Source organism: Lutra lutra, chromosome 10 (assembly GCF_902655055.1).
Source record: "Lutra lutra chromosome 10, mLutLut1.2, whole genome shotgun sequence".
In the NCBI taxonomy this organism is placed as follows: domain Eukaryota; kingdom Metazoa; phylum Chordata; class Mammalia; order Carnivora; family Mustelidae; genus Lutra; species Lutra lutra.
In genome coordinates, this window is record NC_062287.1 from 53,483,058 (window position 1) to 53,511,020 (window position 27,963).

Genomic DNA, 27,963 nt, shown 5'->3' on the forward strand with positions numbered 1-27,963 from the left:
TGCATGACAACAGTGAACACTGAGGAGGCCCTGGGGAGGTGGGGGGGCGGGGGCAAAGGTTGGAAACTATCTGGGAGGGGGAGTGGACAGGCTTCTGCAGGTGACAGGGAGGGAGAGGTGAGGAGCAGGGGTTTGCCTGGACAAAGAGACAAAGGGCTGGAAGGAAAACTCGCATCTCTTCTGCAGGGGGCTGCAGGAAAGGGGAGGCCCTGGTGGCAGAGCCAGGCCTAGATATAGAGAGGGAGCAGGGCAGTTTCAGAGAGGAGGGGAGGCTTGTGGGCAACTCACCAAGGAAGGCAAAGACTTGGGTGGGAGAGGCACATGGGGCCCCTGGTTGGGGAAGAGGGCAGGGGGTATAGAAAGCTGAAAGACTGCTCGTCTGCAGAGACCCCAGGATCTTGTGTGCAAAGATGACTCTGGTCTCCCACAACTAGGGCCAAGAGTACAGAGAGGCCTGTGGGTCCCCTCCAGCAGCCAGCCCACCCCTCCTCTACTACTTGGGCAGGCCCCTTAGCTTGGAAAGAGCTACTCAGGGGTGGATATGAGCCTGGGGCCTCAAGCAAGGGGGTCAAGAGGTCTGTCCCTAAAGTTCTCTGGGCAGGAAGCTGGGCTGGAGCTCTTTTAGGCAGAAAGGAGGGCTGGCTTCCTAGAAGCTCTCCCAGCATGCACCAACACTCCTGAGCTGCAGCTCTAGCATGCAGCTGCGACCAGGTGCAGGGTGTCCCCGCCCCATCTCAATGCCCATGGTTTCTCTCATGAGGCCACAGGGCTAGATTTGATCCATCTCCATGTCCCTGGCACCAGCCCAGAGTAGACAGCATAGGACACAAGTGCACTGATATCCATGGCAGAGGAAAGCTGCTGGGGAGGCAGGAGATAGAGGATGCCATCCTGTTTCCCAGCTGCCTTGCGGGCAGACACATGTCCAGTGAGAACTGTGACCTCTTTGATTGTCTGGATCCTTGCCTCCCAGCCCAGGTCACCAGAGATCCCCTCTCCCCAGACCCTGCCCTGTCTTCCTACCTTCTTGTGGGCAGCAATGGCCAGCTGGGCCCACTTCTCAAGTGTCTTCAGGGGCGTGATCTCGCGGTCGGGGATGTAGGTGGGGACGAGGTTTAGGAGGCGCTCCAGGATCATCTCGGAGCCATAGTCTACGAAGTACTGCTGGGAGGCCAGCTCAGCCAGGTCATCTTCCTAGGTGGGGAGGGAGAGGAGGGTGCTGTTCGCACACCCTCCGGGAAGCCCCTCTGACCCCCGAAGCCCCAGGGCCCTGCCTCCTGCAGCTGTCGACCCCAGGCTTTGGGAAACTGCTCTCACTGATTCCCCAGAAGTTCTTGTCTGCTTGGTGGAACCATGAGCTCCCCAAGGGCAGGACCACGCCCCTGCCTTCTCCTGGGTGCCCTCAGCACCAGCACAGAGGCACATGAGCTGACCCAGAGAGGCCAGCCCAGCTGTTGGTGAGGGGTTGATCACCACATTCCCAGCCCATGAGCCAGTGACGGGGGCTGACAGGTTGCCTGGGAGAAGGGGGGCCCTGGCGCTGCTGGTACTGTCAGAGTGAGGGGTGGGCGCACATTACCCTCTCCATGACCACCCCTCCCTGGGATGGCCCCAGTAGTTAGAGACAAGGAGGCTGTGCCGCAGGGGCTGTCGAGGGCTAGGTGATGGGGACTGGGCATTTGTCCCCCATCTGCCTGGGGGTACATGGCAGCCTGGAACTCACCAGGGCTGCGGCAGAAGCGGAAGAGAGAAAGGCTCTTGGGTGTGTTGAGGGCAGTACATGCTTCCCAGCCCATTCAAAGCATTTCAGAATTTCAATAACTGATACAGCTATACTCATGCCTTCTGGGTGAGGATCAGCTCCCCACCACCATGACCACTGTCACCATTACCAACACAGCACCTTCCAGGGCCACCAACCCTGCCACATCCTCAGCACCATCATCATCACCACCACTATCCTGACCACACGTCTACCAGTGCTGCCTCCGCCGTCACCACCACCGCCACCACCCACCCCCTTCCTTTCCATCACCTTTTCCTTACTGCCCCATCACAGTCACCAACAGATTCATAAGCACCATGAGAACCATCTTCACCGCCATCAAAAATAACATAACACGAGTTACTACTCCACATCATTCCTGTCCTTTAAAAGGAGACAGAGAGAGTACACATTTGCAAACTCTGGTCTAAAGGACAGGGTTTCCTGGATGCACGCAGAACAAGACAGCACGTTCTGAAGCACAGACTCTGTACCAGGCACGAGCACTGCAGAAGCATGGACACCTTCCACCGGCAGAGTTCACACTGGGCTTCAAAGGCCCCATCCCTGTGGGCACAGTTAATCTAGAAGCAGCCTCAGTCAGGCTAACCTCCACAGAAGCTAATGGTGGGTCCCAGACAGTAACATTCAGCCGAGATTTGGAACATAGTGGGCTGTGAGCCGAACAAGATCAGGCAGAAGATTCACGGTCACTCACCTTCTCACACCTGTACTCCCCAAACTTGACCCCTCGCACCACCTGCTGGTAGATGAGGTTGGTGGCCACGTTGTCCTCGGAGGGGTTGTGCCACGGCGTGAAGACCTCTTTGCGGAAGAAGAGCCTCCAGGGGGCATTGCGTTCCTGGGCACCCTGCTCCTTGGCGTACTGCTCACACTGGGAGATGGCATCCATGACATGGTCACTGCCACTGCCCAGGGAGGACACCTGCGGGCACAGGGCTGGGGGTCACCCAGTGGAAAGCTGAGCAGGCAGGGAAGGACTTACAAAGAACCATCAATGGTGCCAAGTGTTCTTGTTCATATGGAAAACTGGGGCTCAGAGAAAAGCAGGGATGTGTCCAGGTCACCCAGGAAGCAGATCAGACCTCTGGATCCCAGCCATGGGTTTTGAGCCAGCACAGCCTTGTGGGCTTTCCCATTTCCTAGTGTAAGACTTATGGGAAACCCTGATGGACAAATGGCCACTGAAAACATGGGAGCTATGTATAGGTGAGAAAAACTGAGGCAAACTGTCGGACAATGTGGTTCTGTCCCTGGACCCTGCTGGAGTGATGGGGGGATGGGCATCTCTGCTATCTGTGGCATTGCTCAGTGTGGAGGCAAAATCACCCACCCCCAGTCCAGATGTGCCCAGGGTTACACACACTCTAGGTGGTCATTAACAACCAAACAAACCACCATAGAAACCTGACAGAAATGTACATTCCCATTTGCAAATGAGAAAACTGAATCTCAGAGAGTTAAGTAGCTCCATCCCCCCACACAGGTCCGTGTCTTCCTTGTTTTCTCTCCAGTACCAGGGGAGAGTTGACTCAGCCCAGGTACATGACAGAAGCGAGCTCTGGGTATCCAGCTACTACTGCACCACCAGATTTCTAGGTGCTCTCCACAGTCCTAATGAGTTGGGCAGAGGCAGAGTTACCAGTGGCTGAGAAGAAATGAAGGCTCTGGACAGTAGGTAATCGCCGGAGATGGCCTGAGTCAGTGCATGGCGGACCCAGAACAGGAGGCAGGGTGGTGCCAGGAGGGGACGCTGCACAGAAGTTGTACCTTATCAAACAGGGCAATGTAGAGGGAGAACCCGAAGCGGTCCTTGAGCGAGATCTTGTCAGCCAGTGCGTTGCAGAGCTCCTTGGCCGTGGTGGCCGAGTCGGTCAGCAGGGTCTTGGTGGTCCCGTCCATGAATGTCACAGGCAACATGATGGGCTTCTTAGACTTGGTGGCCTGAAAATGACCAAAGAGGGTTTGTGGGGATCTTTTCACTGCAGACCTGTTCATGCCCTCTGGGTTTCCCGGCTCCCTGCTTCTAGGGGGTTGGAGCTGGCCCAGAGCCTCAGACCCCGGCATCCCACCAGGATATCCCAACAGCTGGTCACAGGTGCCCAGGGAGCCTTGCAGTATTCCCCACCCTGACAGCACCTTTAAGGCCTTGAGCCTGGGCGTTGGGACTGGGAGGCCGAGCACTGCCACAGGCCGGGGGCTTCTGCCCTCACATCATGCAACCCTCACAAGACCCTAAGGAATGAGTGTCATCACTGCAACATTACAGATGAAGCTAGTAAGACACAGAGGGAACCCCCTGCCCAAGTCACTTTGATTGTGAAATAGGTGGGAGTCCATTGGGCGCTTTCCTGTTCCAACAAGCCTGGGATTCCAGAACTTAAAGGACCATAGAATCCCAGAGTGGGGAATGTTTCTGGGCCACTGGAGTGCACTAGATACACACACGCCCACACATGCACACACACGTGCACGTATGCCTGGGTGGGGCCGGGGCCACACCTGCAGCTCCAACCAGCTGGGTGGCTGCGTCCGTGTCCCGTTGACAAAGGTCCTCCTGAGCCGCTCCTCACAATACGGAGCGTAGCCTGGTGGTCCCCCGTGGATGAAGTTGCGCAGGTACTGCAGACAGAGGTCTGACTGAGGGACCCCCACTCCAGCCTCCCCTCCGAGAATGTGGCAACAGCCACCAGGTCTCCTGCTTCCAGCCCTTCCACCCACACTCGGGACTGGCTCGAGGCCCAGTCATCCACGTCCCTCCACTGTTTCTGGGGCCCAGCTCTGCTGCCCTTGGGATCGAGTCCTTGTGCTTCAGGCTGGCAACAAGGCCACCACGTTCTTCTCACCCTGTCCAGACTCAGCCGTGCCTCCTGCCTCACCCCACACACCACTCCCCCTCTCTTCTCCTGGCCTAATTGCTAGGCCCACCTCCCAGATTCCTCCCTACTGGGAGAGCACTCTCCTCCTCATGGTGCTGGCCAGCGGGGTTGGTCCTGCTGTGACCCGCTCTGCCTCTGCGTCCCCAGCACCCAGGGCCTGGCACTGAAGTGCAGTCAAGGAAGGGACCTGAGACCCACCACAGGGCCTGCTCCAAGACCCTAAGTGGAGGGTCTAGAGATGCTGCTTTCAAACTCAGTCTCTTCCTAAATAGAAAGAGGCTGAGGGGAGAAGAGAATGAAGGGCTGGAGCCTGGGAGGAGGGCCAGGATGGGGGGGTGGGGCTGTGGCCTGGGAGGAGATGGCCCAGGCAGGGCTTCCTTGCCAAGCCCCGCGGTGCTTCCTCCCCTTGTTCTCCCCTCTGACTCCCTTCCCGCCCCAGGAGGCCAAGAGACTCCCTACCTTAACGAACTTCTCGGAGGGGGCAAAGCAGCCCACACAGAGAGACACGAGGATCCATCCCCGGGCGTAGCTACTCTTGGAGGGGTTATGAGTGAGCTGCTTGCTGATCTGACAATAGATCTCATCCCTAGGCAGGCAGAGAAGCAAGGAAGGGAGACGGCCTCAGAGAAGCCTGGCCCCGCCCAGCCACTGGTGGGACACACAACATGCTGTCCTCTCCTGCTTGCCCTGGACCACCCAGGAGGCAGTGGCCTGTGGCCGGCCTGGGAAGGCTATGGAGCCACGAAGAGGGTCTGGCCTTGGAGGCAGATGCATCAGGCACAAAGCAGGCTCCTGACTCCAATCCAGATCCACAGCCAGGTCCCCAGGACCCAGAGAGAGGTGCGCCTCTGGCTCTGGGGCACGCTGGTGACCACCTTGATGAGAAGCATGTGATGTCCCTGCCTTGTCCCTCACCAGCTGGGTGGCCTGAGCAGGTGAGTTGCCCTCTCCGAGCCCTGCCTACAGTCATGGCAGCAGGGACAATTTCTACTGATGGCAACTGGAAGAGCAGAAACAGCAAACACATCTGGGGAGTCTGTCTGGGAGGTGGAAGGGGTAGGGCTTTGACTTTCATTTGCTATATTTCCATAACGTTTGAATACAGTACATAAGTGGCCATGTATTAATTTTGTGAATCAGATCAAAGCAATAAAGGTAGTTTTGTTTTGTTTTTACTTTAAAGGGAAAGATACAACCTTCCTTGCAGGTCTTCTGTGAAGAAAAATGAGCCAAGGCTTAGAAAGCACCTGGCACAGTAAATCCTCCATTAAGGCTAGCTGCCCTGGGAAGTCGCTGCCTGCCGGGTCAGGACCAACGACAGGACGTCGATAACGAAATGACCACCAGGCGGCGCTCGCGGCTGGGTGTCCCTCTCAGAAGAGCAGGCCGGGGCAGGAAGGGGCGATTATCTGAATCGGCGGCTCCAGGCTCCCCGTATCTTCAGGGCTCAGGGGCCAGTGCAACTTCAAAATTAATTCTGAGGTTGCTTTCTTTTTATCATGACAAATAAGGTCATTTAAAACACACCGTACACAATCTGCCCACTGTCTGTATCACAGTCATTGCATAAAACAAATGTAATTTTAGTATCCAAAAAGCAGAAAGGGTAAAATCTTAGAACAAAAACATTTCTTTCGATAAATCAGATTTACGTTATATTTTCCCCATCTCATCACAGATCAGTGAAAGCTTTCTCACTTACACTTGGGAGCTAAGGCCAAGTGAAGGGAGGGTTTAGCCATGGTCCCTCAGAGACTCAACATCCAGCCTTCTGACTCAGCCCAGGGATTCAGGCACCGTGTTCTCCAGGACTGACAAGTGTAGGTCTGAGAGACAACTGGGAGGCAAATTCTTGCCCCTTTAACACACCTTGGGCATCTACCTTTTCTTCCTGGAGGCAGGTGGCCCTGGGTGACTGACCATCTCCAGTGAGGTAGTAACTGGCCTCCAGCAGCAATGCCTGGAAGGCAGGAGGTCTGGGAGACTAGGGCCTTGAAGCAAGTCTCTTCTCCTCTCTGGACCTCAGTTTTTCAGTCAGTGAAATGGGCCCAAGCCTCTGCCACAGCCCTATCCTGCTGTCCTCCCAGCCAGTATGCAAAGATTCACAGGATCAGCTCTCTTAACTGACCATCTTACACTGAGGGAGTCCTCAGCAAAGTCCTAGCTGTCTTCCCTCCACTGACTTCACTGAGTTGATTCCTTTATTGCTGCTGGTGCCTCTTAGATCACCCTATCTCCTCCCCACCACCCTAGGGACCTGAACAAAGGAGGCCCTTGCAGGGTTCCCAGGCACATGGGCTGCAGGAACCCTACCCATAGGCCGGAGCTGTCAGGACTGGGCCTATGGCAGGAGTTGCATCCGATAATGAGAACAATTGTGCCTACTGCGGGGCCTGACATGCTCTCCAGAGTTCCATCTGCCCACATGCCTAGGAGGTAGGTGCTGGGTTATTCCCTCTTTATGGGTAAAGGAACTGAGGCTCAGAGAGATTAAATAACTCGATCAGAGTCACATGAGGAGCTAGCAGCAGAGCTAAACCCAGGCCTGCTTGGCCTCATACACTGCCAAGGTGACAAGGCCACAACTCAGCCCCCGAAGCCCTTCAGAGCCCCACTCTGAGAAGCTCGGGCTGCCTCCCAAGCCAGCAGCTCTGCAGGCACTGACCGGAGCGCTGGGCGCAGGATGCCGTTGCCGATGACGAAATGCAGCTTCTCCAGGTTGGACGTGGGCCTGTCCTCCAGCATGCTGTTGCCGTGTGCCGTAGACTCCCCATCATGCAGCCTCTTAGTCACCTGGACAGGGGGAGGGGACAAGGCTCAGCCCCGGCCGGGGTAAAGTGAGGGGGTCCCTGGCTCATGTGGGAGTCTGCCCACTCCCCTGGAGAGCAGATCCTGAGAGGGGCTGGAAGGGTGGGCTCCCCACCACCATCATGGCCCCAGCCCTGCCCCCTCCCCGACCCTGCGCAGAACTGACATGGCATCGATGAGGCCCAGACAGTTGGGCAGCACCAGCCTGGTGCCGCCTGCTAGGGACCAGGCTCCTTGGGAGGTTCCCTAAACCCTCCACCTCCCCTGGGGAAGCCCTTTCATCCAGGACAAGGACCTGTTCCTCTGACTCCTGGTGGGACCCCTATCTCTCCAGGGTGGGACACCAGCTGACACCAGCATACACCATGAGTCCAACCACCCAGTCACCATCTCCAATCCCTGGGGCCCTGGTGTCCATGTGAACAGCTCCAGGCCTGGGTTCTGACAGATGTATTTCTCCTCTGTTTCCACACAGCCCACAGTGCCAGCCCACACCCTGCCTGGAGCCCCAGACTGAGAGGGGAGTGGTAGGAGCGTGCCCCTGCAGGCGGGAGGGGTGGAGGAGGGCCTCATCTCCATGGAGCACCCATGGCTATGCTCTCACGCCATCTTCCCTGGATCCCACTGGTGGGCATTTCCACCACCCTCACCCACCAAACCAGGCCCTTCGGATACCGGCAGCAGAGCTGGCATTCAAATCTGGGGCTACATGGCTGCAGGACTAGATTTGAGCCTCAGATGGGGAAGAGGACAATGGCAGAGGCAAAGCAGACTACGGAAGCCCTGAGGAGGAGCATGACTCTACTGTAGAGGGGTCTGGGCAGGCTTCCTGGAGGAGGTGACACGCAGGCAGAAAAGAGGAAGGAGGAATTTTAGACAGAGGGACTGATGTGTGGGAATGTAGGGGGATGAGGGAGCCAGCCCCCTCTACTGCAGATGCCTTGGTTATTGTCTGCTGCCCTCCCCTCCTGCACAGTCCTGGAACACAGGGCCAGGATGGCGCTCAGAAGAGGACAGGTGACTGAATGAGAGTTCAAACAAATTAGTAGCGTTAATGCCCCATGGGCACTCTTACCCCCGGAAAGTTCGTAGTGTCTGAAAGGTCCTTGGATCAAATGCACTGGGTCCCTACACTGGCAGGAAATCTCCTCCCTCTCACCATGTGCCACTCCAGCCCTCTCCAGCTCTCTAGGCCCCTCTTCTGGGAAGTCCTCCTGGATCTGGCCCCAGTCTGAGCTCACTGCCCCCTTCCATGCACTCCTATCTGCCCAGTGGCTCCCTACACGGTCCAGCCTACGCCCCTGGGAAAAGATTCCCTGTGGTCCCCAAGCTCAGCCAGGCCCCACCCTGCATCTCCTTGGGCACTCCAGGGTGTGCCCTGACCTCCTCTGTCAGTTTGGACTTCTTCTTCAGGGTCAGGTGCACCAGCTTGTGCCGCATGCTGCTCTTCTTCTGCCCCTCCGGTAGCTGCATCTGTGGGACAGATGGGGTCAGGCTCAAGTGACTGGACCCCGAGTAATGACAAGGGCAAAGGACACCAGAGCTATGGCTAGAGGCTGGGCTAGCCTACACACTAATGTTTACGAGGAGTACCCCACACTGCCACCCTCTCATCCCCCACTTCCTGCACCAGCCCTGTGATGGACAGGAAAACGGAGGCCCGGGAAAGTGCAGGAAGCTGCCCAGAGCTTGCCGCTCCCTCTGAATGCACAGATCTCGTCCGGCCACAATCTGCACTTTGCAGTTTACAAAATGTGTACACATTTGTTCCCACAGGTAGAGAGAGGAGGGGCGGGGTCAGGGAGGTGAGGCAGAGGCCAATTTTAGGATGCTCCTTCTGGGGAGCCCCTGAGGCTGGGGACGCCAGATGGCTATTCCAACGGGCCCAGGAGGACACGGACAGACCTGTTGGGGACTGGGCCTCGCCTCACCTCACCCTCACCCTGCAGGGCCTGCAGCTCCCTCTTGTAGGTCTTCTTGCCCAGGGTCTCGTAAATCTTGGTCATCACAGGGATCTTCTCACTGCCATCGCTCATGGCCGTGTGGTACTTGGGCTCAGGGAGGTCCCCCATGAAGCGCAGGATGGTGATCCAGACCGCCAGGGCTGCCTGGGGGCAGAGCCACATCAGGGCACACCGACACAGCGCCTGGCTGAGCCTTCCCAGTAGGCCGGGGAGGGCTGGGGAGGGGGCTGCAGGGGGCTGCCGGGCTCCAGTGCTGGAGCTGAGTTGCTCCCAAGGAGCTCCACTGCTCTGTGAGACTGTGCGCACGTGGCCCGGGCATCAGGGTGAAGTCTGTCCTTGTCTTGCCCCCCGGGGACCTGCTACCTGGGGACCCATGCAGTCCCAGCCCTCACCAGCTGGTCGCCCTCATCGTCGTGGAACAGCAGCGGCTGCTTGAGCGGTCGCCGGGTATAGGTGTGCGTGGTTGTGCCCTGGAAGTAGGTGGCAGCGAACTTGGCAAATTTGTACTCGGAGAGGTCTTCCTCGTCCTCGTCAGGCAGGGGAAGGGCTGCGTCCAGGTCCTCCTCCACCATCTCCCTGCGCCCATGCTCCAGATCCTGAGGAGGCCAGAGGGCTTTCCTGCCGTGGGAACAGACTCCGGCCAAAGCCCTCCCCCAACCTGTCCCTGTGGGGCCAGCTCCTCTTGCACAAGGGTGGAACTGGGTCATGCTGTTCAAGACCCAAACAGAGGCTGGCGTGTGGTAGGGTCCTCGATACACGAATGAATGAAAGTTTGTGAATGGCCCTGGAGAGAGACAGTGAGTGCTGAAGGTCACACAGCAAGCTAACAGCTGGGCAGGGGCAGGGATCGCACATCATCACTGCTGCCCTTTGCTCAGAGGGGACCAGATGGACCTTAACATAAAGAGGAACAAAAGGAGGGAGGGCTATCACACTGCGGCCCATCCCCATCCCCGTCCCCTGTCCTCGCTTTGGTACCTCAAATCCACTAGGCGCTTGGCCCTCCTGGCCTGGCAGGCCACCCGAAGTCCCCAAAAAGCCAAACATCTTGTCCACCATGTCCGAGTGGTTGATGGGCTCGTGGCGGGCCCTCTCCATCTGCTCCAGGAGCTCCTTCTTCCTCCGAGCCTCCTCCTTCTCCTTTAGCTCCCGCTCTGCGTCCTCACGAGCTAGTTGTGCCAGGCGCGCCTGTCAGTCGCGGGGGCGGGGGGCAGCCTCAGGGAGTAAGCCCTCCTCGGGGAGCCCAGGAGTGCCCCTGAAGCAGCCAGGCCTTGGTCCCCACCTCCAGACAGGTGGCAAGGACGGAGGCTCGGGCTTCTCCATCCTCAGCCCCGCCCCATCCCACCCTCACCCTCCAGTGCAGACGGACGCCCAGAACCCGGCTGCTGAGAAGCCTCCAGACAAGCCCAGAGCAATGCCGTCGCCCTTCAGGGCTCAGCTGGGAACCATCTCCTCCAGGAAGCCTACGGTGCCTCCCAGCTGGAGGGGACCCCACCAACCCAGAAATCGCACAGCCATTAGGTTGAGGCTCTGGACCAGCCCTGTCCAGTAGAAATCAAATGCAAGCCATGTATGTAGCGGCTTTGTTTAAAAGAGTAACAAGAAATAGGTGAATTCTCTATTAATAATATATTTTCTTTAACCCAGTATTTCCAAAATGTTATGTCAACATGTAATTATTATTTTTAAAATAGTACTGGGAGGTTTCACATCCTCTCCCTTGTTTTTCCTGTCTTCAAAATCTAGCATCTGTTTTACACTTAGAGCTCCTCGCCATTCCAAGCTCTCGGTAGCCACCTGTGGTGGGGGGCTCCCAGGCTGCGTGCTCTCACCCCGACTCGGGTTTTTTATGCCCATGTTCTCTCCCACTGGGAAAAGTGTTCCTGAGGGCGCGACCCCCTCACTCTGCAGCCACAGCCCCCTGTACTCAGGCCCCACCTGGGACCAGCACCTGCCACACAGACAAGGGCAGGCTGCCTGCAAAGGGAATGCTTCACCAGTGCTGTTGGGCCCGTGAGCAGACACCCGTGGGGCTGGGCCACTCAGCTCACCTGATGCTTGCGCTCGGCCTCCTCCTTGGCCCTCTTGGCGCTCATCTCCTTTCGGAGCTTCTCCTCCTCTGCCAGCCGCATCTTCTCTGCCTCCAGGCGCCGCAGGTACTGAGGGAACAGGCCGCCAGCCAAGTGAGCGCCATCATGGTACTTGCTGCCGGCCCCCACCCACCCCACCCTGACTGGGTTCTGGGATGGCGAGTGACCCTGTCGAATGATTTGGCAGACAGGGCAACTGAGGGACCTGAGAATTTCTCTCTGTCACACAGCAGGTTGGGGGCACTGATTCCCAAAGCCAACCCAGATTCACCACAAGAGTGACTGAGGCCCCAGATCCCGCCCTCAGCTGGGAGGAAGGAAATAAGGAGTGTGATTGTAGCTCCTCCAGGTCCCCTGACGAGGCAGGGTCCTGGATCCCCTCTGGAGGTATAGGCCTCAGCTGACAAGCAGGGGCGGTCTGCCGGCCTGAGGCTGAGCAGCACCCTGCAGAGGCCGCAGCCCACCTGGGGCTCAGAGCCCTCACCTCAGCCCGGAGGCGCCGGTGCAGCCTGCGCGCGATCAGGCCCCGGGCATAGGCCTGCACGGTGAGCACGGCCCAGAGCCGGTGGCGGAAGGCCTTGCGCACCAGGTAGGCGCGGCAGCGGGCCTGGAACTCGATGATGCGCTGGCGGGCCAGGTGGTACTGCTGGTGCAGCCTCCGGGAGCGGTGCAGGGCCTGCAGCCGCAGGAAACCCAGCCGCATCTGCAAGGAGAGCCGGCAGCTCAGAGCCCACCAGCCCTGCCCACCGGACAGTCTGGCACGGGGCTCCAGGTTAACTGTCCCAAACATAGCTCTGCCTTCTCTAGGACCAGGGCTCCCCAGAGTGAGGCTCTGTTTCCTCTCAGACAAGAGTTCTCTAGGGAGAGGCCTTGGCTTCCCTTAAAGGAGGCCCCCCACCCCCAATGGATCCCCATTCTCAGACTAGGAGCCGGCCCCCTTCCTGTCTGCCTCCCCAGCCCAGCGTCCAGGCCACAGCCCAGTAACTCTGCAAGAGGTCATGTGACACCGGCTCCTGGCCCCCTCCACGGTCTCTAATGGCCCAGGTGCTCCCAACCAATCAAAACATTCCAGAAAAAAAGCCAGACTTTGCTGACCAGATGAGAAGAGCCACAAGAAGCCGACTTGGACTTCGGGCTGGAGGAGCAGGAACAGCTAGCAAGGACAGTGGCAAGAGGCCAAGGAGGCCTTGGGCACGGAGACAACCTGCTGCTACGGCAACAGGGCCGGGTTCAAAGGCCTGGTGGGTCAAGGAGCAGCCCCCAGGGAGGCTCACAAGCTCATAGTTCCTCCGGCAGCTGTGGCCCCGCCAGTGCCTCTGGATCAGTGTGGCAGCATTCTTCAGCTTCAGGAAGTTAGATCTGAAATAGCATCATGGTACAGAGGCTCTTAGATCTGAGAAATAGTGCCCAGAGACAGCCAGGGGACTGGTGGGGTTTTGGTGGGGTTCAGGAGATCAGGGCTGAGTCCAGCACGGTGTCTCCCAGCTATATGACCTTAGGCAAAGGCATACGACTTCTCTGTGCCTCTGCTTCCTCATCTGTAAAATGGGTACAATACCACCCACCCTGAATGCCTCACAGCCTCATCACATATGCCCACTAAGGTGGGCATTCAGAAGGCATTTACTGAATGAAGAAACATATGAATAATAAGTGAAATAATATAAAGATTAAAAGCTTTGAACACTGTGAACGTCACTTATCACTAACTTCGCCATTTTATAGACAAGAAAAGTGAGATTTGAGGAGTCTGGGACTAGAGCCCATGTCTTCTGTAGGACTCTGAGCGAGCACAGTGCTGACCCCCTGTCCACGTGAGGCAGCTTGTATGGGATGACAGTCCCCTGCGACCTGATGGACAGAGAGACCACACGTCACACAGCAGGTGTTTGCTGAATATAGACGTGAACAGTGGATGGGTGAAGGCTGGGTACGTCTGCGTGGGACAGAGCCGGGGAGCTGATGCCTGGGTGTGTATGAACGAGCGAGCAGCTGGGGGTGGGGATGAACAGATGGGCGGACGGACTCATGGACAGAAAAACGGAGGGAAGGGCAGAGGAACTGAAGGATGATGTACAGACAGACAGCAGAGGGGGGAGGGAGGGAGGGAGGGGCAGGTTGTGGAGTTGTGGAGCCCAGCTCACACTTGCAGAGTCAGCCCTGACCAGCTCTGAGCTGTCCCAGCCATACACGTGCCCCTTACAGGGAACACAGGACATGCTCTGTAAGTCACAAAACCTCAAATTTTTTTCTCTGGGAAATTTCATCAGGCATCTGAGACACCGGAGTGTCACCCGGGCGCCTCACGGATCTGCGTGTGCTTGCCGGTTTGGAGGGTATGTTCCATGTCACTGGGCAGATGGGGCCCAGGCAGGGCTGCGTGAGTCACATGTCTATGGTCATCAGTGTTTGCACGATCGTGTGTGTACACTATGCACACGTGTGCTTACTCCTGTGTGTACACCAAGATGTGTTTATTCCCGGCGTTTGTGCAGGGGACAGAGGCAAGGCCAGCACACGCGCACACGTGTGTGTGTGGGAAAGGTGGGGAAGCTGGTCTCGACACACACCTGTCTTTGAATCCCCGGATGACCTTCTGGAGGAGGATGACTCTGTCGGTGATGGCCTTGTCCCGTTCCACCTCCAGCAGCATGTCGTGGTGGTCCTGGAGGGCAGAGCTCCTGAGCCGGACCCCCCACCCTCCTCACAGGGCCTCCAGCTCAGCCCCCGGCTGCGGCTGCCCCATGCAGGCCCTTCCTCCCTTCCCGTGGAGGCCAGGCCGAGAGCTCCCTGCCCTGCTCTGGCCCCATGGGTAGCTTCCCATGGCCAGGGGGACAGACCTGGCTCAGGGCCATTTCCAGGAGGCCAGGGTGGGACAAATGGCCCAGGAGGAGCCAGTCTGACTAGACAGGGTCCGAGAGCCCACCACTCACACCTGGCTTCATCCCTATGGCCATCTCTGCCAAAGCCCCACTTTCCTCAGTGTCTCTGTCACATGGCTCGCTGACCTGGGCCCTGCCATTTCTCTCCTGGTCTCTGGCCCTCCTTTAGGGATGAAATCCCCCACAACATAAAGCTGATGGTGACCTTAAAGTGACACCACGGGTTCCCGGGGTCAAGCCTGGTGTCCCCCGGGACCCCCCTGCACAACCCAGGCCCTGCTGACTTCTCTAAGCCTCTCTCCTTACTCCAGTTAGACAAAACCACATCATAGGGTCAAGACAGATGAATGGAAGGTCTCCAGGTGCCAACACCGTGCAAAGTGCTGGGGTGGGGACAGGGGCCCTGCCCTGGGGAGATGGAGCCACATTTGTCCATTAATCCCAGATCACATCACTGTGGACAGGGCCTAGCGGAGAAGCAAGTGGGCCGAGGCTGTCCGAATGAATGAATGAATGAATGAGAAGTACATGTCTGGGCTCTCGAAATGACAGCACATTTCTGGAGAGCCCTGGGAGGTGAGAGTGGGGACAAGAATGGTCCTCAGAGCTCTCTGGCACCAGACACCATCCTGCTGCCCCTTTCCTCCCTTCACCACACAGGCTAGAAGCCCTGCTCTCCACTCCAGGTCAGGGCACTGCCTGGGCCATGGGCTTCTCCCCTCTGAGCCTCTGAAAAGGACGTGACATTCTTACGTCCCAGGGCCACTGTGAGGACTAAACAAGTTTCTGGATAAAAAGCGCCCCCTCCTTGCCCAACCAGGCCTGGCACAACCAAGAACGCTCTTTGAAAAGGCTCCAGCGATCTGAGCAGGCAGGTCACAGTGGACATGTTTTTCTGACAATCTGACAAGGACATGAAGGCCAGGGAGATGGGATTGGCCCATGTCCCCTGAGCCAGGGAAGAATTAGAGGAGCCCAGATTCCCTCCAACTCTGGGTTGGCTCTTCCCTTCCCTCCTGCAGCTATCCCCAGCTGCCAGGGCCCCGCCCACCCACAGGAGGAAGGAGCTCTGCCCCTCACCCAGGACGGCGGAAACGGAAATGGAGAAGCAAGCAGACTGGGAGCTCACACTGCTCCTGCTACAGCTGCCAGGGCCCTGCCGATTCCCAGCAAGCTCTACTCCAAGGCCAAGACACCACATGGCCCAGCTCCCAGCCCTGCCCCCTCCCCAACTGCCTCATCCTGAAGTCCGGCCCCACTGAGCTCCAGGAGCTGCTCAGGGATGGTGTGAATAGGCCCCTGTAGAGGACAGAGGAGGGGGCCGCATGTGGCCTAGCATAGCCAGGATGAGCCCTGCCTGGCAGGAAATCACAGGAGGGGGCCTTAAGATACACTCAAGAGCCCCGTGCCCCCAAACACATCCCATTTTACAGATGGGAACATGAGGCTCAGAAAGGACCGACGAGTGGCCCAAAATCCCAGGGCAGACAACCAACCACAGGGTTCTGATTGAATCCAGACCTCCCTGGTGAACCACCTCTGACCTCATCCCCAGATCATAGATGCTCTTAAAACCAATTTCCCGTCCCCCACGGAGGAGACCTAACCCCCCACCCAAATCACAGACCACGGGGCAGGAAGATCACAAAGGCCCAGCGCTGACCGACCTGATGCTCAAGCTTCTTTTCAGAGGCCCCAGGACCCCATTCTAACTGCGACGGGAACTCACACACCCATGAGGCCGACAGAGCAGAGGCTACGCTCACCTTCAGGAAGATCTTGGTTTTGCCAATCTGCCAGTCATCGTGGGTGCCCAGCACAGCCTCAGCCATGCGTTGGCATGTCCCCCGAAGGTCGTCCTAGGGGGTGCACAAGGGAAGGGACAGCCCCACCAGTGAGATAGGCCACCGAGTGTCCCTCCCAAGGTCAAGAGGCAGGACTCTGGCTCCAGCTCTGCGTCCCCTGACATGCTGTGTGTCCCTGGCCAGGTCCTGCCTTCTCTGACCATCAGTTTTCTCCTTAGCTGGGCCGGATGATGGTAAAGTCTTCTCCAAGGCTAACAGCCAGGGCCCACTGGGCAGTGCTGGTGCTGTACACTACCCCGCGTGCGTGAAGGCCAGGCCAGCTGAGCACGGTGACCCAAGTCCTTGGAAAGACCTCTACTGGCCCATCCCTGACTTCCCCAGACACACCTTAGGTGGCTGAGCTAATGTCGAGCCCAGCACGCCGGCCCCACGAGAAAACCAGGACCCTTGCCCAGCCCGGAGCTGGGCCCCTCCCTCCTGCGACCTCCATTGCCAGCCCTGTACCTGCTTGTAGGCAGGCTTCACCCCGGGCAGGAGCACACGGTAGCGCTCCACAAACTCCACGAAGCTGTAGCGGATGGGGTAGCCCGCCCGGCGGATCCGGATGGTCTCCATCATCCCCGAGTACCGCAGCTGGCGCACGCACAGGAGACGGTCGAACAGCTGCAGGACGCAGGGCCACGGGCATCAGCGCTGGTGCTCCTGGGGGCACCAGCCCCACTCGGCCTTTTCCCAGGAACCCGGCAGATGAGAAGCAAGGCAGGCTGAACCCTGGGCTGCCGTTCGAGCTTAGCCGCATAAAATGAAACCCTCCTGCCAGACAAATTGCCTCTTTGGGGGCACAGAAGAGAAGCAGCCTAACTCCCTTTGGGCTACCTTGAGGGGGCTCCTTGGAGGAGGTGGCCTGGGCTCTTACCTGTCAGGAGAAAAGGCACTAGAGGCAGCAGGGGGGGGACACGGGCAAAGGTGTGGAAGCCTGAAGCACAGGAACGTTTGGGGACTTTATGGGGACTGAGGAGGCTAATGCACGACAAGGTCATGGTTGTACAGGTGTTGGGTGCTTGTTCAACCCCACAGCAGCTCTTCCGACAACTTCTGGCTGCTGGCAATAAGAAGCCTTAAGGAAGAGACAATTGTCCCCATGGGCACAGTCAGGAGGTTATAGAGGGACTGGAGAGTGCTCAGAGGCCAGGCTGGGGGCAGCAGGGAGTGACCAGGTCGGAGCTGCATTTGAGACCCACTGGCTCTCAGTGCAGTCAAGAGGGAGCTGGAGACCAATGAGAAGGTCCTGCTGCTAAGGCTTAGGCAATAGATGCTGAGGTCTGGACCCAGAGAAGGTTCTGGAAGCATCTGAGATCAGGAGAGAGGTTACCCAACTAGCTTGGCAGGCCCCTGGCCTCCTTCCCCCAGACTTCCTGCCCTAGATGGGGAGCGAGAACACTGTGTAACCCTCATGCCCCAGCAGACCCAGTCCTGAGCCCCATGGGGGACAGGCCAGCCCACTCTGGGCAATGTTTTCAGGCTGGGGGCAGGACCAACACGCAGCTGGCTGGCTTCCGACACCTGTTTCCTCTCCCTCCAGGCACTTTCCCTGGCCCAGCCCTGGCCTCCCTCCTTCCGTCCCTCCCCAGACCCCTCAGGCCCCAGCTTCCCTCCTGGGCCTCTGGGAAGAGCATAGTGGTAAACAACACCTCCCAGAGCTATGAAAAGAAAGGGCTCAAATGAAGGGTGGCCTGGGCTCCCAACTTCTGGCCTCAAGCCCCTCAGTCTCCGGGTCTGCAGTCACACATCTCAAACGTGGAATCGCAATGGTCCGTCCCTCTTTCCCAGGCTGTTAGGAAGGTGGAATGGGGCTGTGGAGAGACTCTGGCCCATGTCAGGCACATAGAAAAGGGCCAATCAATGTTATTCAGCAGAGTCAAAAAATGAGGGCATCCCCAACAAGTCAGAGGAATCTGGGAAGGCTTCAAGGAAGAGGTGGTGGTTGGCAGGATGGAAGAAGAGGAGGTTTTCAAATTCAGGGCCACAGCAAGAACCACAGCTGACTCCTACGCCAGGCAGTCTGCATGCATATTGCATGAACGGCCCCCGGGAGCTAAGCCCAGCTAAAGGCGGTAGAGTCAGGATTTGAACCTGAGTGGAGCCCGCTGCAGTCAAGGCTCTTTCCAGGAGATCTGCTACCTCCGGTAAGTTGGAACTGGTTCTATATGCCCCTCAGGTGCCCTGCTATTCCCCAAAGAGGACAAAGTCTCAGCCCAGCCCTCACCGTGCCACTTGGCCAGGTGCCCTCCCTGCCCCAGGTTGCGCCCCGGCTGGCTGGACCACGGACCAGGGCCACTCACCATGGGCTTCTTGAATTCATTGGGCTTGATGCAGCGCACAAAGAAGGGCTGGCAGGCACCCAGCGTGCGCATCAGCAGCTCCAGCGACCGCTTGAACTGGCTGCTGAGTGTGGGCGAGCGCTTCCTGGTCTCGGCGCCCTAGAGGGACGGACCACAGGGATGGGAGGGGCTGACCTGTGCCCCCAGCTCTCCAGGAAGGGAAGCACAGGGGAGGTCAGCAGGCTTCAGGCCTGAGGGAGGGCCGCCCCTGGAGAAGCCGGGTAGCAGGGCACTTGGGGTTTTCCTGTAACTGGCCGTCTAGGCTGGCTCTGGGCCCCAGAGGCACCCCGGGGGCACCCCCTAGGACCTGGGTCTGGATCTACAAGGGGAGTGGGTCCCACCCCCCAACACTTCCAGAGTTGCTGGAGGACTCTGGGCAAGGCCCAGCCCCTCTCAGTCTCCATTCTGCCTTGCTGGAAATAAATGAGTAGCCGAACTTGGTCACCTCAGGACACTGAGGTCCTCTCTAGAGATGGGTCAGACAGACCGACATTCAGACCCCGGCCCCACTGCCTCCTAATGGAGTGATCTCACACACCTTGCTGAACAGCCCTGAGCCTGTTTCCTAAGTGGGAACAGTGCCACCTCACTAGCTGTGACAAGGGCTGTGACGATGGTGAACATAGAGTACATCTCAGTAAACAGCAGCCTGGGAACCCATGTGTGTGCTGGGGTCGACGGGGGTGCTCTCCGTGCCCTGTCCCTTCCCTGTGGGATTAGCCGGTCAGCAGCAGGCTCAGATAAGCCTCCTAAGGCGCACAGCTGGCCTCCCGCCGGGTGGTCCTGAGGCCCAGAGGCTCTGAGGCCGGCTGGCCAGCCGCTATCTGGGTGAGCTGGCTAGAACCCCCTCCTCCGTCAGGGTCCCCATCTCAGAATGCTGTGAAACGAGGCAGGGGTGTTAGGGGAGGGCCTGGTCCACAAACAGGAAGTAGGGCATCTCAGACCAACCCTGTGAAACTAGACCTAGAAATCAGACTCAATTCCAAAGTATTTTGATGCTGTTATTTCCTTCCCAGCTGCATCTGTGTGAGAATTTATCAGTGAATTTGATTATTATTGTAAGATTTTATATTTTAAATGAGGCCTAATTTCATCTGACATCCCTCAGCCCTGCCAGACAGGCATGCAGGTGTAGAGGTGTGAAGTGTATGGTCGGGTGGGGGCAGCAGCGTGTGACACAGACAGAAGTTAGACCATATGCCCCAGACGGAAACAGAGCTTGCTGGGAAACAGCAAACACTTGCTATTCTGAAACATGCCCGGCCTCTGTGTGAGTGCAATTTGGCACAGGTTCTAGGATCTCGCCAGGGAAGCTGGGGAGTCTGCAATGGGGTCAGGTGACTGTCAGGTCTCTGACCCCCATGACTGTCCCAGAACCCCAGCCGCAGCACCGGACAACCTGCGGCTTGGAGGGGGAGCGGGCCGGAGCGGGCTTCACCCAGCCCGCGTTGGAGCCCTTACTCTGAGCACACGCACAGCACAGACACGGACACACAATCCCACACACAGCACACGCAGCACACCCGCGCATGCACACACACACACCCTGAATGGCACATACACGACACAAACCTTTCTTCGGTTTCTGTGATCACTCAGGAACTACTTCTGTCTGTCTGTCTGTCTTCCCTAGGGCTGTGAGCCTGGTGAGGACAGGCAGATCTGCCTTGTTTTCGGTCGTGGCCCAGGCCCTGGCACAATGCCCTGCGGAAGCGGCTGCTAGTGTCCACAGGCTCCCAGAAACGTCCGCTTTCCGATTGCTCAGGCCAAACTCTAAGGACTGTCCCCAACTCCTGTTCTTTCATTTCCAACACGTCGAAATTTTTATTGGTTCTACCTCCTGGCTTCTGTCCCCCACACTCCACACCTCCCTCCACTCCTCTATCCACCCGGCAGCCCAGGGAAAGCTGTCAAAACACAAATCCAGAGCTCTCCACCCGCCCCACTCAGAAGCCCTGTGACGGCTCCCAGCTTCCCTCGCATGAGCACCGCCGTCCTGGTGAGGCCTGACAGGGTCCTGCGGGATCGGCCCGCTGACCTCCAGTCTCTCTCTGCTTCTAGCCACCCCTGCATCATGCTCTCCACAGGGATCCAGGCGGGCCCACAGGCTTCGCACTCGCTGCTCCTCCCCGCTGCAGTGCCTCTTCTCCACAGCCTCTGCTGCCTCCACCACCTCCTTATCCGCTTCCTGTAAGGCCATTCCCCGGGGGCCCCTATTCGACATTGCAAACCTCAGGCATTTTTCCCTCCTCAATTTCTCTCCATCGTATCACTCTCTGACATACTATGTATTCTATTTAGTTATCTGCTTACTAGCAATTTCTCCTCTCTGCCAGAAGGTAAGCTCCACAAGGACAGAGGCTGTTTTCAGTTCTGCCTGTTGTCCTGTCCCCAGAATGCAGGCCGATATCTGGCATGGAACGGGCACCCCGTTACCCTTTGTGTCTGAAAGCAGGAGCGTGGGAAGGGGAGCTACTCTCACCTCCTGGCCCCCGGGGTTTCTGACTCAATTGTATTTCACTGAGGGGAATGGTGGTCCTTTCTGATATTCATGGGTTTCTGGGAGAATCTGCAGACATTTGGTAATGGGGTAAAGGCAGGAGTAAAATGTCCAGAGCTCAGTGTTAAATGACTCCCCAGAGGGGATCTGAGGGGCAGACACCTGAGCGGGACGTGCACGGGGTTGGGGACATACAGGCAGGACAAGCCACCTGCATAAAGCTTGAATCAGGGCCTGGGGACATGTGACTAGGGTTAGACATCAATTGGGGGGGCTGGATGGCCTGGAAGAACCACGGTGCTCATGGCCCGGCTGGTCCCTCCAGCAGCACTGGCTGGGGTGGGGCTGCCCAGGGCCACCTCAGGAGGCAGACGCTAGAGTCAAAGGATGGAAATCTGGGGGTTGGAGAGCAGCATAGGACGTGGGTTTGGATCACTGGAAGGAGGTGGTGTGGGCTTCCGCCCCAAGATAAAGCACTGTCATTAACAAACTGTGACTAAATACTTCACGCTTCACCAGATTTCCATGTCCCTCTAACAGAACTAGCATGCTTCCAGCAGTCCCCAAACCAGTTTTCTCTCTGAGGAGGGGCGGCGCGCACAGAGACAAAGCAGAGGCTTACAAAGCTTCCCCTTAGCCTCACTTGTGTGGGACTTTGGATGAGTTCCCATACCTCCCTGACACAGACCTGGACCAAAGTCCCATGTGTCACAAACGGTGTGACCTTAGGCCCGCACTTTGGGTCTCTCTGGGCCCCAGCTTCCCTGTCTCTAATGTGGGGACAATACTAACTACTTGCAGGGTTGCTGTGAGGAGTGAGGGAGGTGAGAAATGGAAGTGGCTAGCTCACAGCCTGGCCCAGGAAAGAAGATACAATCACGATCAAATGCACCACTGTTGTGTTCTAACTCTGTGCTCCAAAACTCCCTCAAGAATGAGCCGTTTCTGAAGACCCCAGGGTCTTCAACTTGGACCTCCCCACGGTTCCTCAATAAGTAGGTTCTAGTCCTAGGGTCCAGGGAAAGAAGCCTCAGAATAGGAAAGTTTAAGGAGAGGTTCCCAGATGTCTCCAGGTGCTTTGGAAAGAGAGGAGAGAGGGCAGGAGGAGAAGACGAGCTTCCATGATCTTCCAGGGCTGCCTAAGACCAGGAGGAACGGCTGAGCCTGGGGTGGGGGTGGGTTGGGGACTGGAGGAGAAGAGGAAAGAATGGGGAAGAGCCCAATGCCAGAGGACATGGGAGACCTGGAGTAGAGTCCTGGCTTGGCCCCCGGCTCATGGGGCATGCTGGGCACGTCTTGCCTCTTTTTCTAGGACAGTTTCCACCTTTAAGAAATGGAGAGGCTCACAGTTCACACAACTCAAGAAACAAAAAACCACACAAAACCACTCTACAAACCACTTCACAAAAAAACACACTCCAAAAAAAGAAAAAAGAAGAGAAAAAGCCGGCCCTTTCCCCAAGCCTTAGAGCCACAGGGGCGGAGGCCACAGCCTAGCCCCAGGGGTCACTGAGGCATGGCCGGCCATCCACTGGCCCCAGACAGGGGTCTTTTACCTTCACGGAAGCTGCTGACTGGCGAAGAGTGCCGGATGAATAACCACAGAGAAACTATAACAGGAACCACAGTGCAGGGCCAGATGGGGTTGGGGGCAAGGAGAACGTGGTGGGTCAGAAAACAGAGAGCAAAGTCAGGGAGACAGGACAAATCTCGGGGCAGAGGTCTGGGCTCCCAGGGATTTGGGGAAGTGCAGGTACCCCGACAGGCACCGAGGGGACAGTGGCTCTGCCCTCCCTGCGAGTCCCTCCGAGCGCCCTTCAGGAAGCCCTGGGACAGGAGGAAAGTATGAAATGAAGAGGCATAGAATCACACAGGAGACAAGTCTGCCAGACTACCACTCTAGGGACAAAGGAAATGCTGAGGGTGGGAAATTCTGGACCCCCGTATGGGGCTCAGGGCTGGGCCGCCCATGCCTGCTGCGTTTGGGTCTCTGAACACCCACATCCATCATATCCTCGAGGCCAGGTGTGCCCCCTTCTCCCAGGCTCCCTAAGAGCTGCTGGAGGTCCAGCTGGGGGGACCTCCATGGTAAACCATGTCCCCATCAGGCTGTGCTCTGTGACCTCTCCTGGCACCCTTCTCTGGGGCAGCAGGAAGACCAGACGGGAGGACCATGGAGGCCCCAGGGCCCCGTTCTGGATCCACAGCAGAGCGCTGCCCTCACTCTGGGGTCAGAGGAGCCCAGCCGGAGCTGTTGGACAAGGGTGGGCCTAGGCACCAGCCTGGCTTCTGGGGGCCCTTCCTGCCTGATAGAGACCCTGCCCCGACATTACCATGGCGACGTCGGCCTGGAAGATCTGCTTGATGAACTTGTTTCTGGAGGAGTGGACCAGCTGGATGATGTCTCCGTGCAGGGTGTCCCGGTTCTTCTCCAGGAAGCCTGGGCAGTGGCAAGAAGCAGTGGGTCACACCTTGAGAGCTCCGGCAGTCTCCACCTGACAACACCAGCCGCTCCCCAAACCCACAGTGTCTGAGCCCAGAAGTCCCTCAAACTTCGCTTAGTTCAACCACATCTACTCCACAGCAGGAGACACAGAAGCCCGGCTTGCCCAAGATGATGGAGAGATCAGGGGACAGAGCTGGCCCTGGAACCGTACCTCCCTCGCCACATGCACCCCGCCCCCAACCTGTTCAGAGAGAAGGGCTGCAGGCCTCGGCCCCGGGGAGGGCAGGGCTGCCTTCCTTGGGGAGCTACCCAGTGCCTGCAAGGCCAGCCTTAGTCTTTTGAATGAAGGCATGGAAGCCCCAGTTAAGTAAGTGTGTCACCTGGGAGAGAACACATGTTGGGCTTCACAGCTAAGAGCAATGGCATTTAAAACACCGTGTACTTGAACAGTGTGCTATGTTCCACAAAGTGCCCTCCCAGCACCCTCTATCCGGGGGGTGGGCAGGGATTATCTTCCCCATCCCACAAGGGAGGACACCAATGCTCAGAGAAGCAAGCTGTCTGACACCTCACGGCAAGCCACGGGCAGGATTGAGACTTGAACATAGGACTCCTGGCCCCAGCCCAGGAAGGCTCACTGCACCTCACAGACCCTCAAGAGGCCTGCCAGTCCCAGGTACTAAGGAGTTAGGGACTGGTTAATGGGGCGGGCAGGGGGCGGCTCTTGCTAAGGCTGACAGAAGACAGAGTGGCCCACAACTGGGGAGGCCTGATGAGGAAGAACACTGCAGAGAAGTAGCACCCTTTCCCCTAGGACTCAGGGTGCCCAGGCTTGGGGACAGCACAGAGACATAGCACTGGGCTGCCCACCTGGCATCTGGGGAGGGGGAGTGACAGAAGGAACCCAGCAGTGGAAGGGTAGATTTTGGAGCTGGGAAGGAACTGTGGGCTCTAATCAAAAGTCAACAACAGACTCACTCTGGGGCCCTAGGGTGATCCCCCTTCTGGACCTCAGCTTCTTCCTGTGTCAGATCGGAATGACGGTACCCACAATCTCTTGCTTTGCCTCAGATCCCCTAATACCACCTGGTTCGTAAATAAAATGCTGGATTAAAACAGTGCTTTGTGAGCCAGGAAATGCTGGCCAAACTGTTTAAAGCAGCTCAAAACTGGCTAGTGACCTTAGGCAAGTCATTTCCCTCTCTGAGCCTCCGTTTCAAATCCATGAAGTAAATAAGCCTCATGTTCCCTCCAGATCTAACATTCTATAATTTTATAACTTTGCGTCCACTCAATTTTCCCATCTCTACGCTCAGCAACAGCACGAGGCCAGACACAATCCTCTGTTACTCCCGACAACAGACACATCGGTTTGCCCAAAAGTCCTTCAAACTTAAAGTTGGCTTCCTTCCTTCTAACAGTGAGGTTGGATCTCACAGTCTAACAGCTGGGGAGGGCCGGGCAGGCTTCAGGTCCCGTCCCTGCAGCACGGCTCACCGATATACTTGTCAGCCTTCTGGGCGATTCCACAAGGGAGTAGGAAACCAGTGGCTCTTTGCTTGTTTGTTTTGAATTTCACTGGCCTTCGACCGCCAGTGAAACTCTCAGAGGCTGAACATAAGAGCTCAATATAGACACATGCGACAGACGAGGCCCTTCAGACCAGGGTGGTGGGGGCAGAGTTGTAGGGGCGGTCTGCAGGAATTCCAGGTGGGGTGACCCTGACTGTGGGCTGACCCTCTCCTTCACCGCTAGCTTTAAAACAGAATCCAACTGCACAGACCGACCGCATGGACCATGCAGCCCATTCAACGCTCACACCTGGTCTTGGTGCTCAGAGTCCCAGTGGGTCTCAGCGCTGGTTCTAGGCCCGGCTTGGCCCCTAACCGGCAATGTGATGGAAAGACCGTTAACTTTCCCTTTCAAGCCTCAGCTTCCCTCTCTGCAAATAGGAGCACGGAGCCCACCCAAAAGAATGGAAAGCAGGGACTCAAACATATTTGCAAACCCATGTTCACAGCAGCCAAAAGGTGGAAACAACCCAAATGTGCATCAAGAGATGAATGAATTTTATATATTAAATATATATATACATACACATAATGTGGGATTGACACCTGCTACAACATGGAGGAACCGTGAGGACATTATGTTGAGTGAAATAAACCAGACACAAAAAGACAAATGCTGTACAATTTCACTTAGATGAGGTCTCTCGAGTAGTCAGATATATATAGAGAGAGAATAGGATAGAGGTTACCAGGAACCTGGGGAGAAGGGCAAATTTTTGCCTAATCAGTATCTCATTGGGAGCAATGGGTAGGCACTGGAGACGGGACTGTGGCACATACTGTGAGTGTGTTAACGCCACTGAATTGTAATCTTAAAAAACTGTTAAAACAGTACATTTTACAGGGGCGCCTGGGTGGCTCAGTGGGTTAAAGCCTCTGCCTTCAGCTCAGGTCATGATCCCAGGTTCCTGGGATCGAGCCCCGCATCGGGCTGTCTGCTCAGCAGGGAGCCTGCTTCCTTCTCTCTCTCTGCCTGCTTCTCTGCCTACTTGTGATTTCTCTGTCAAATAAATAAATAAAATCTTTAAAAAAAAAAACAGTACATTTTACATTATATACACTTCACCACCATTTGTTAAAATCTCTAAAAGAGAGGACCCAGGGGCGCCAGGGTGGCTCAGTCGGTTAAGCACCTGCCTTCGGCTCAGGTCATGATCCCAGAGTCCTGGGATGGAGCCCCCACACCCCCACCCCACTGCCAGTTGGGCTCCCTGCTCAGCGGGGAGTCTGCTTCTCCCTCTCCCTCTGCCCCTTCCCTTGCTCAAGCATGCTTTCTCTCAAAACAAACAAACAAACAAACAAAAAATTTATAAATAAAAGAAAATAAAATCTCTAAAAGAAAGAAAGAGCAGCAGACCCAGGGTTTCCTAAGGCCCCTTCGGGCTCTGCTCCAGGCCCCAGCCCGACCTGGGGAAGGAGCAAGGTAAGGGCAGGAGAGGGCCCAGGCAAAGAGACTCCAGCCCCAGACAGCCGCTGTACCTTGGCTCTCATAGTAGACGACGCCTGCGAAGTGGTTGATCCCAAACTGAGTCTCGTGGTTGTTCTTAGGGGGGATGTAGTTGGAGTTCAGCTTGTGCTGGGAGTTCAGCTTATGCAGCATGGTGGTGTCTGTGCCCTGTGGGAACCGATGGCTGTGCTCAGCCCCCCTCTGCCCCAGGTCCTCCTGCCTCCACTGGCCCAGGCCTTTGCACCCGCTCTTCGGTCTTTCTCAAGAGCGTCCTCCATTTGCACCCCACACAGGAGCTCTCTGGGCCTCCACTTCACCATCTGTTAGGTGGATGGATTGGAACTACACTACCTTGAGCATTCAGTCCAGCTTAGAAAATCTATTTCCCACAGTGAAAATCATGGGAGCAGTCCCTCCCCCTCTCTGACACCCATCCCAGGTCTGGAGCACCTGCTCTGTACCAGCTACATGCTTAGATCTCCATCATTTGGTCCAGGACCCTGTGGACTGCAGGTGATCCCCAAATGTCAGAGGAATGCACCTGTCCTGGCCTCAGAGCCACCCTGAGAGGCACATATCATTGGTCCCATTTTACAGATGAGGAAAGCAGAGGCTCAGGGTGGAAGGGGGTGTTTTGCACAGGTGTCCAACAATGGGCAGACGCACCTTGGGGAACTTGCTCTCCTCGTCGATGAGGGAGATGATGTTCATAGGCTTGTTGGCGATCATGTCCAGGGCGTCCTGGTTGTCGGTAAACTCGATGTGCAGCCAGTCGATGCTCTCCAGGTCGTACTCCTCCTGCTCCAGCTTGAACACGTGCCGCACAAAGAACTGCTGCAGGTGCTCGTTGGCAAAGTTGATGCACAGCTGCTCGAAGCTGCAGGGGACACGGGGGGCACAGGGGGCGGGTGAGGGGCTGAGCAGGCCTGGGCCCTCCGCCCTGCACGTCCTTGGTCATGCTGTGCTCCCTGCAATGACTCCCCAGACTCTGAGGCAGGCAGCAGGGCCCAGTCCCCCACCCTGGAGGTACGGAAGGGGACACAGAGTCAGAAGGCGCGAACGGCTAGAACAGTTTCCCCGCATGACCAGACCTGTGAGCTGACTGACAGGCGGGGGCACCAAATCCCTGTAGAGACCTGGCAGGGTTGGGGGGCTGGAGCCATGGCCCTGGAGGGCAGGGGCGGGGCATGAAGAGGGAACCAAAGTTGTCAGCAGAGGTGAAGGGGGCTGATGAGATTTAGCAAGTGACCTCCTGAGGGCCAGCATCTCTGAGTCACTAACCCAGTGCTCTACCAGGTGACACTGCACATATCCACTATGGGTGTTTGGGTGGAGGTGGGGGGCTTGGAGACATCCAGACATTACAGGAATTGAAGTGAGTTGCTAGGAGTCACACAGGTGGGC

General features: G+C 57.1%; 1 protein-coding gene across 1 annotated transcript in view; it reads right to left on the reverse strand.

Moving 5' to 3' along the window:
- Positions 1 to 27,963, reverse strand: part of MYO7A (myosin VIIA) — an 84,588-nt gene that overhangs the window by 17,961 nt on the left and 38,664 nt on the right. The window contains exons 12-31 of the mRNA XM_047692779.1: positions 27,226 to 27,436; positions 26,592 to 26,727; positions 23,429 to 23,535; positions 18,557 to 18,694; positions 16,719 to 16,877; positions 16,176 to 16,268; positions 14,098 to 14,192; positions 12,802 to 12,886; positions 12,012 to 12,230; positions 11,489 to 11,596; positions 10,416 to 10,625; positions 9,830 to 10,033; positions 9,405 to 9,581; positions 8,857 to 8,946; positions 7,331 to 7,458; positions 5,125 to 5,251; positions 4,289 to 4,408; positions 3,557 to 3,730; positions 2,484 to 2,711; positions 1,024 to 1,194 (exon numbers count right to left, since the gene is read on the reverse strand). Coding sequence (XP_047548735.1) covers positions 1,024 to 1,194; positions 2,484 to 2,711; positions 3,557 to 3,730; positions 4,289 to 4,408; positions 5,125 to 5,251; positions 7,331 to 7,458; positions 8,857 to 8,946; positions 9,405 to 9,581; positions 9,830 to 10,033; positions 10,416 to 10,625; positions 11,489 to 11,596; positions 12,012 to 12,230; positions 12,802 to 12,886; positions 14,098 to 14,192; positions 16,176 to 16,268; positions 16,719 to 16,877; positions 18,557 to 18,694; positions 23,429 to 23,535; positions 26,592 to 26,727; positions 27,226 to 27,436 — 2,980 coding nt within the window. The remainder of the gene's footprint in view (positions 1 to 1,023; positions 1,195 to 2,483; positions 2,712 to 3,556; positions 3,731 to 4,288; positions 4,409 to 5,124; positions 5,252 to 7,330; positions 7,459 to 8,856; positions 8,947 to 9,404; positions 9,582 to 9,829; positions 10,034 to 10,415; positions 10,626 to 11,488; positions 11,597 to 12,011; positions 12,231 to 12,801; positions 12,887 to 14,097; positions 14,193 to 16,175; positions 16,269 to 16,718; positions 16,878 to 18,556; positions 18,695 to 23,428; positions 23,536 to 26,591; positions 26,728 to 27,225; positions 27,437 to 27,963) is intronic.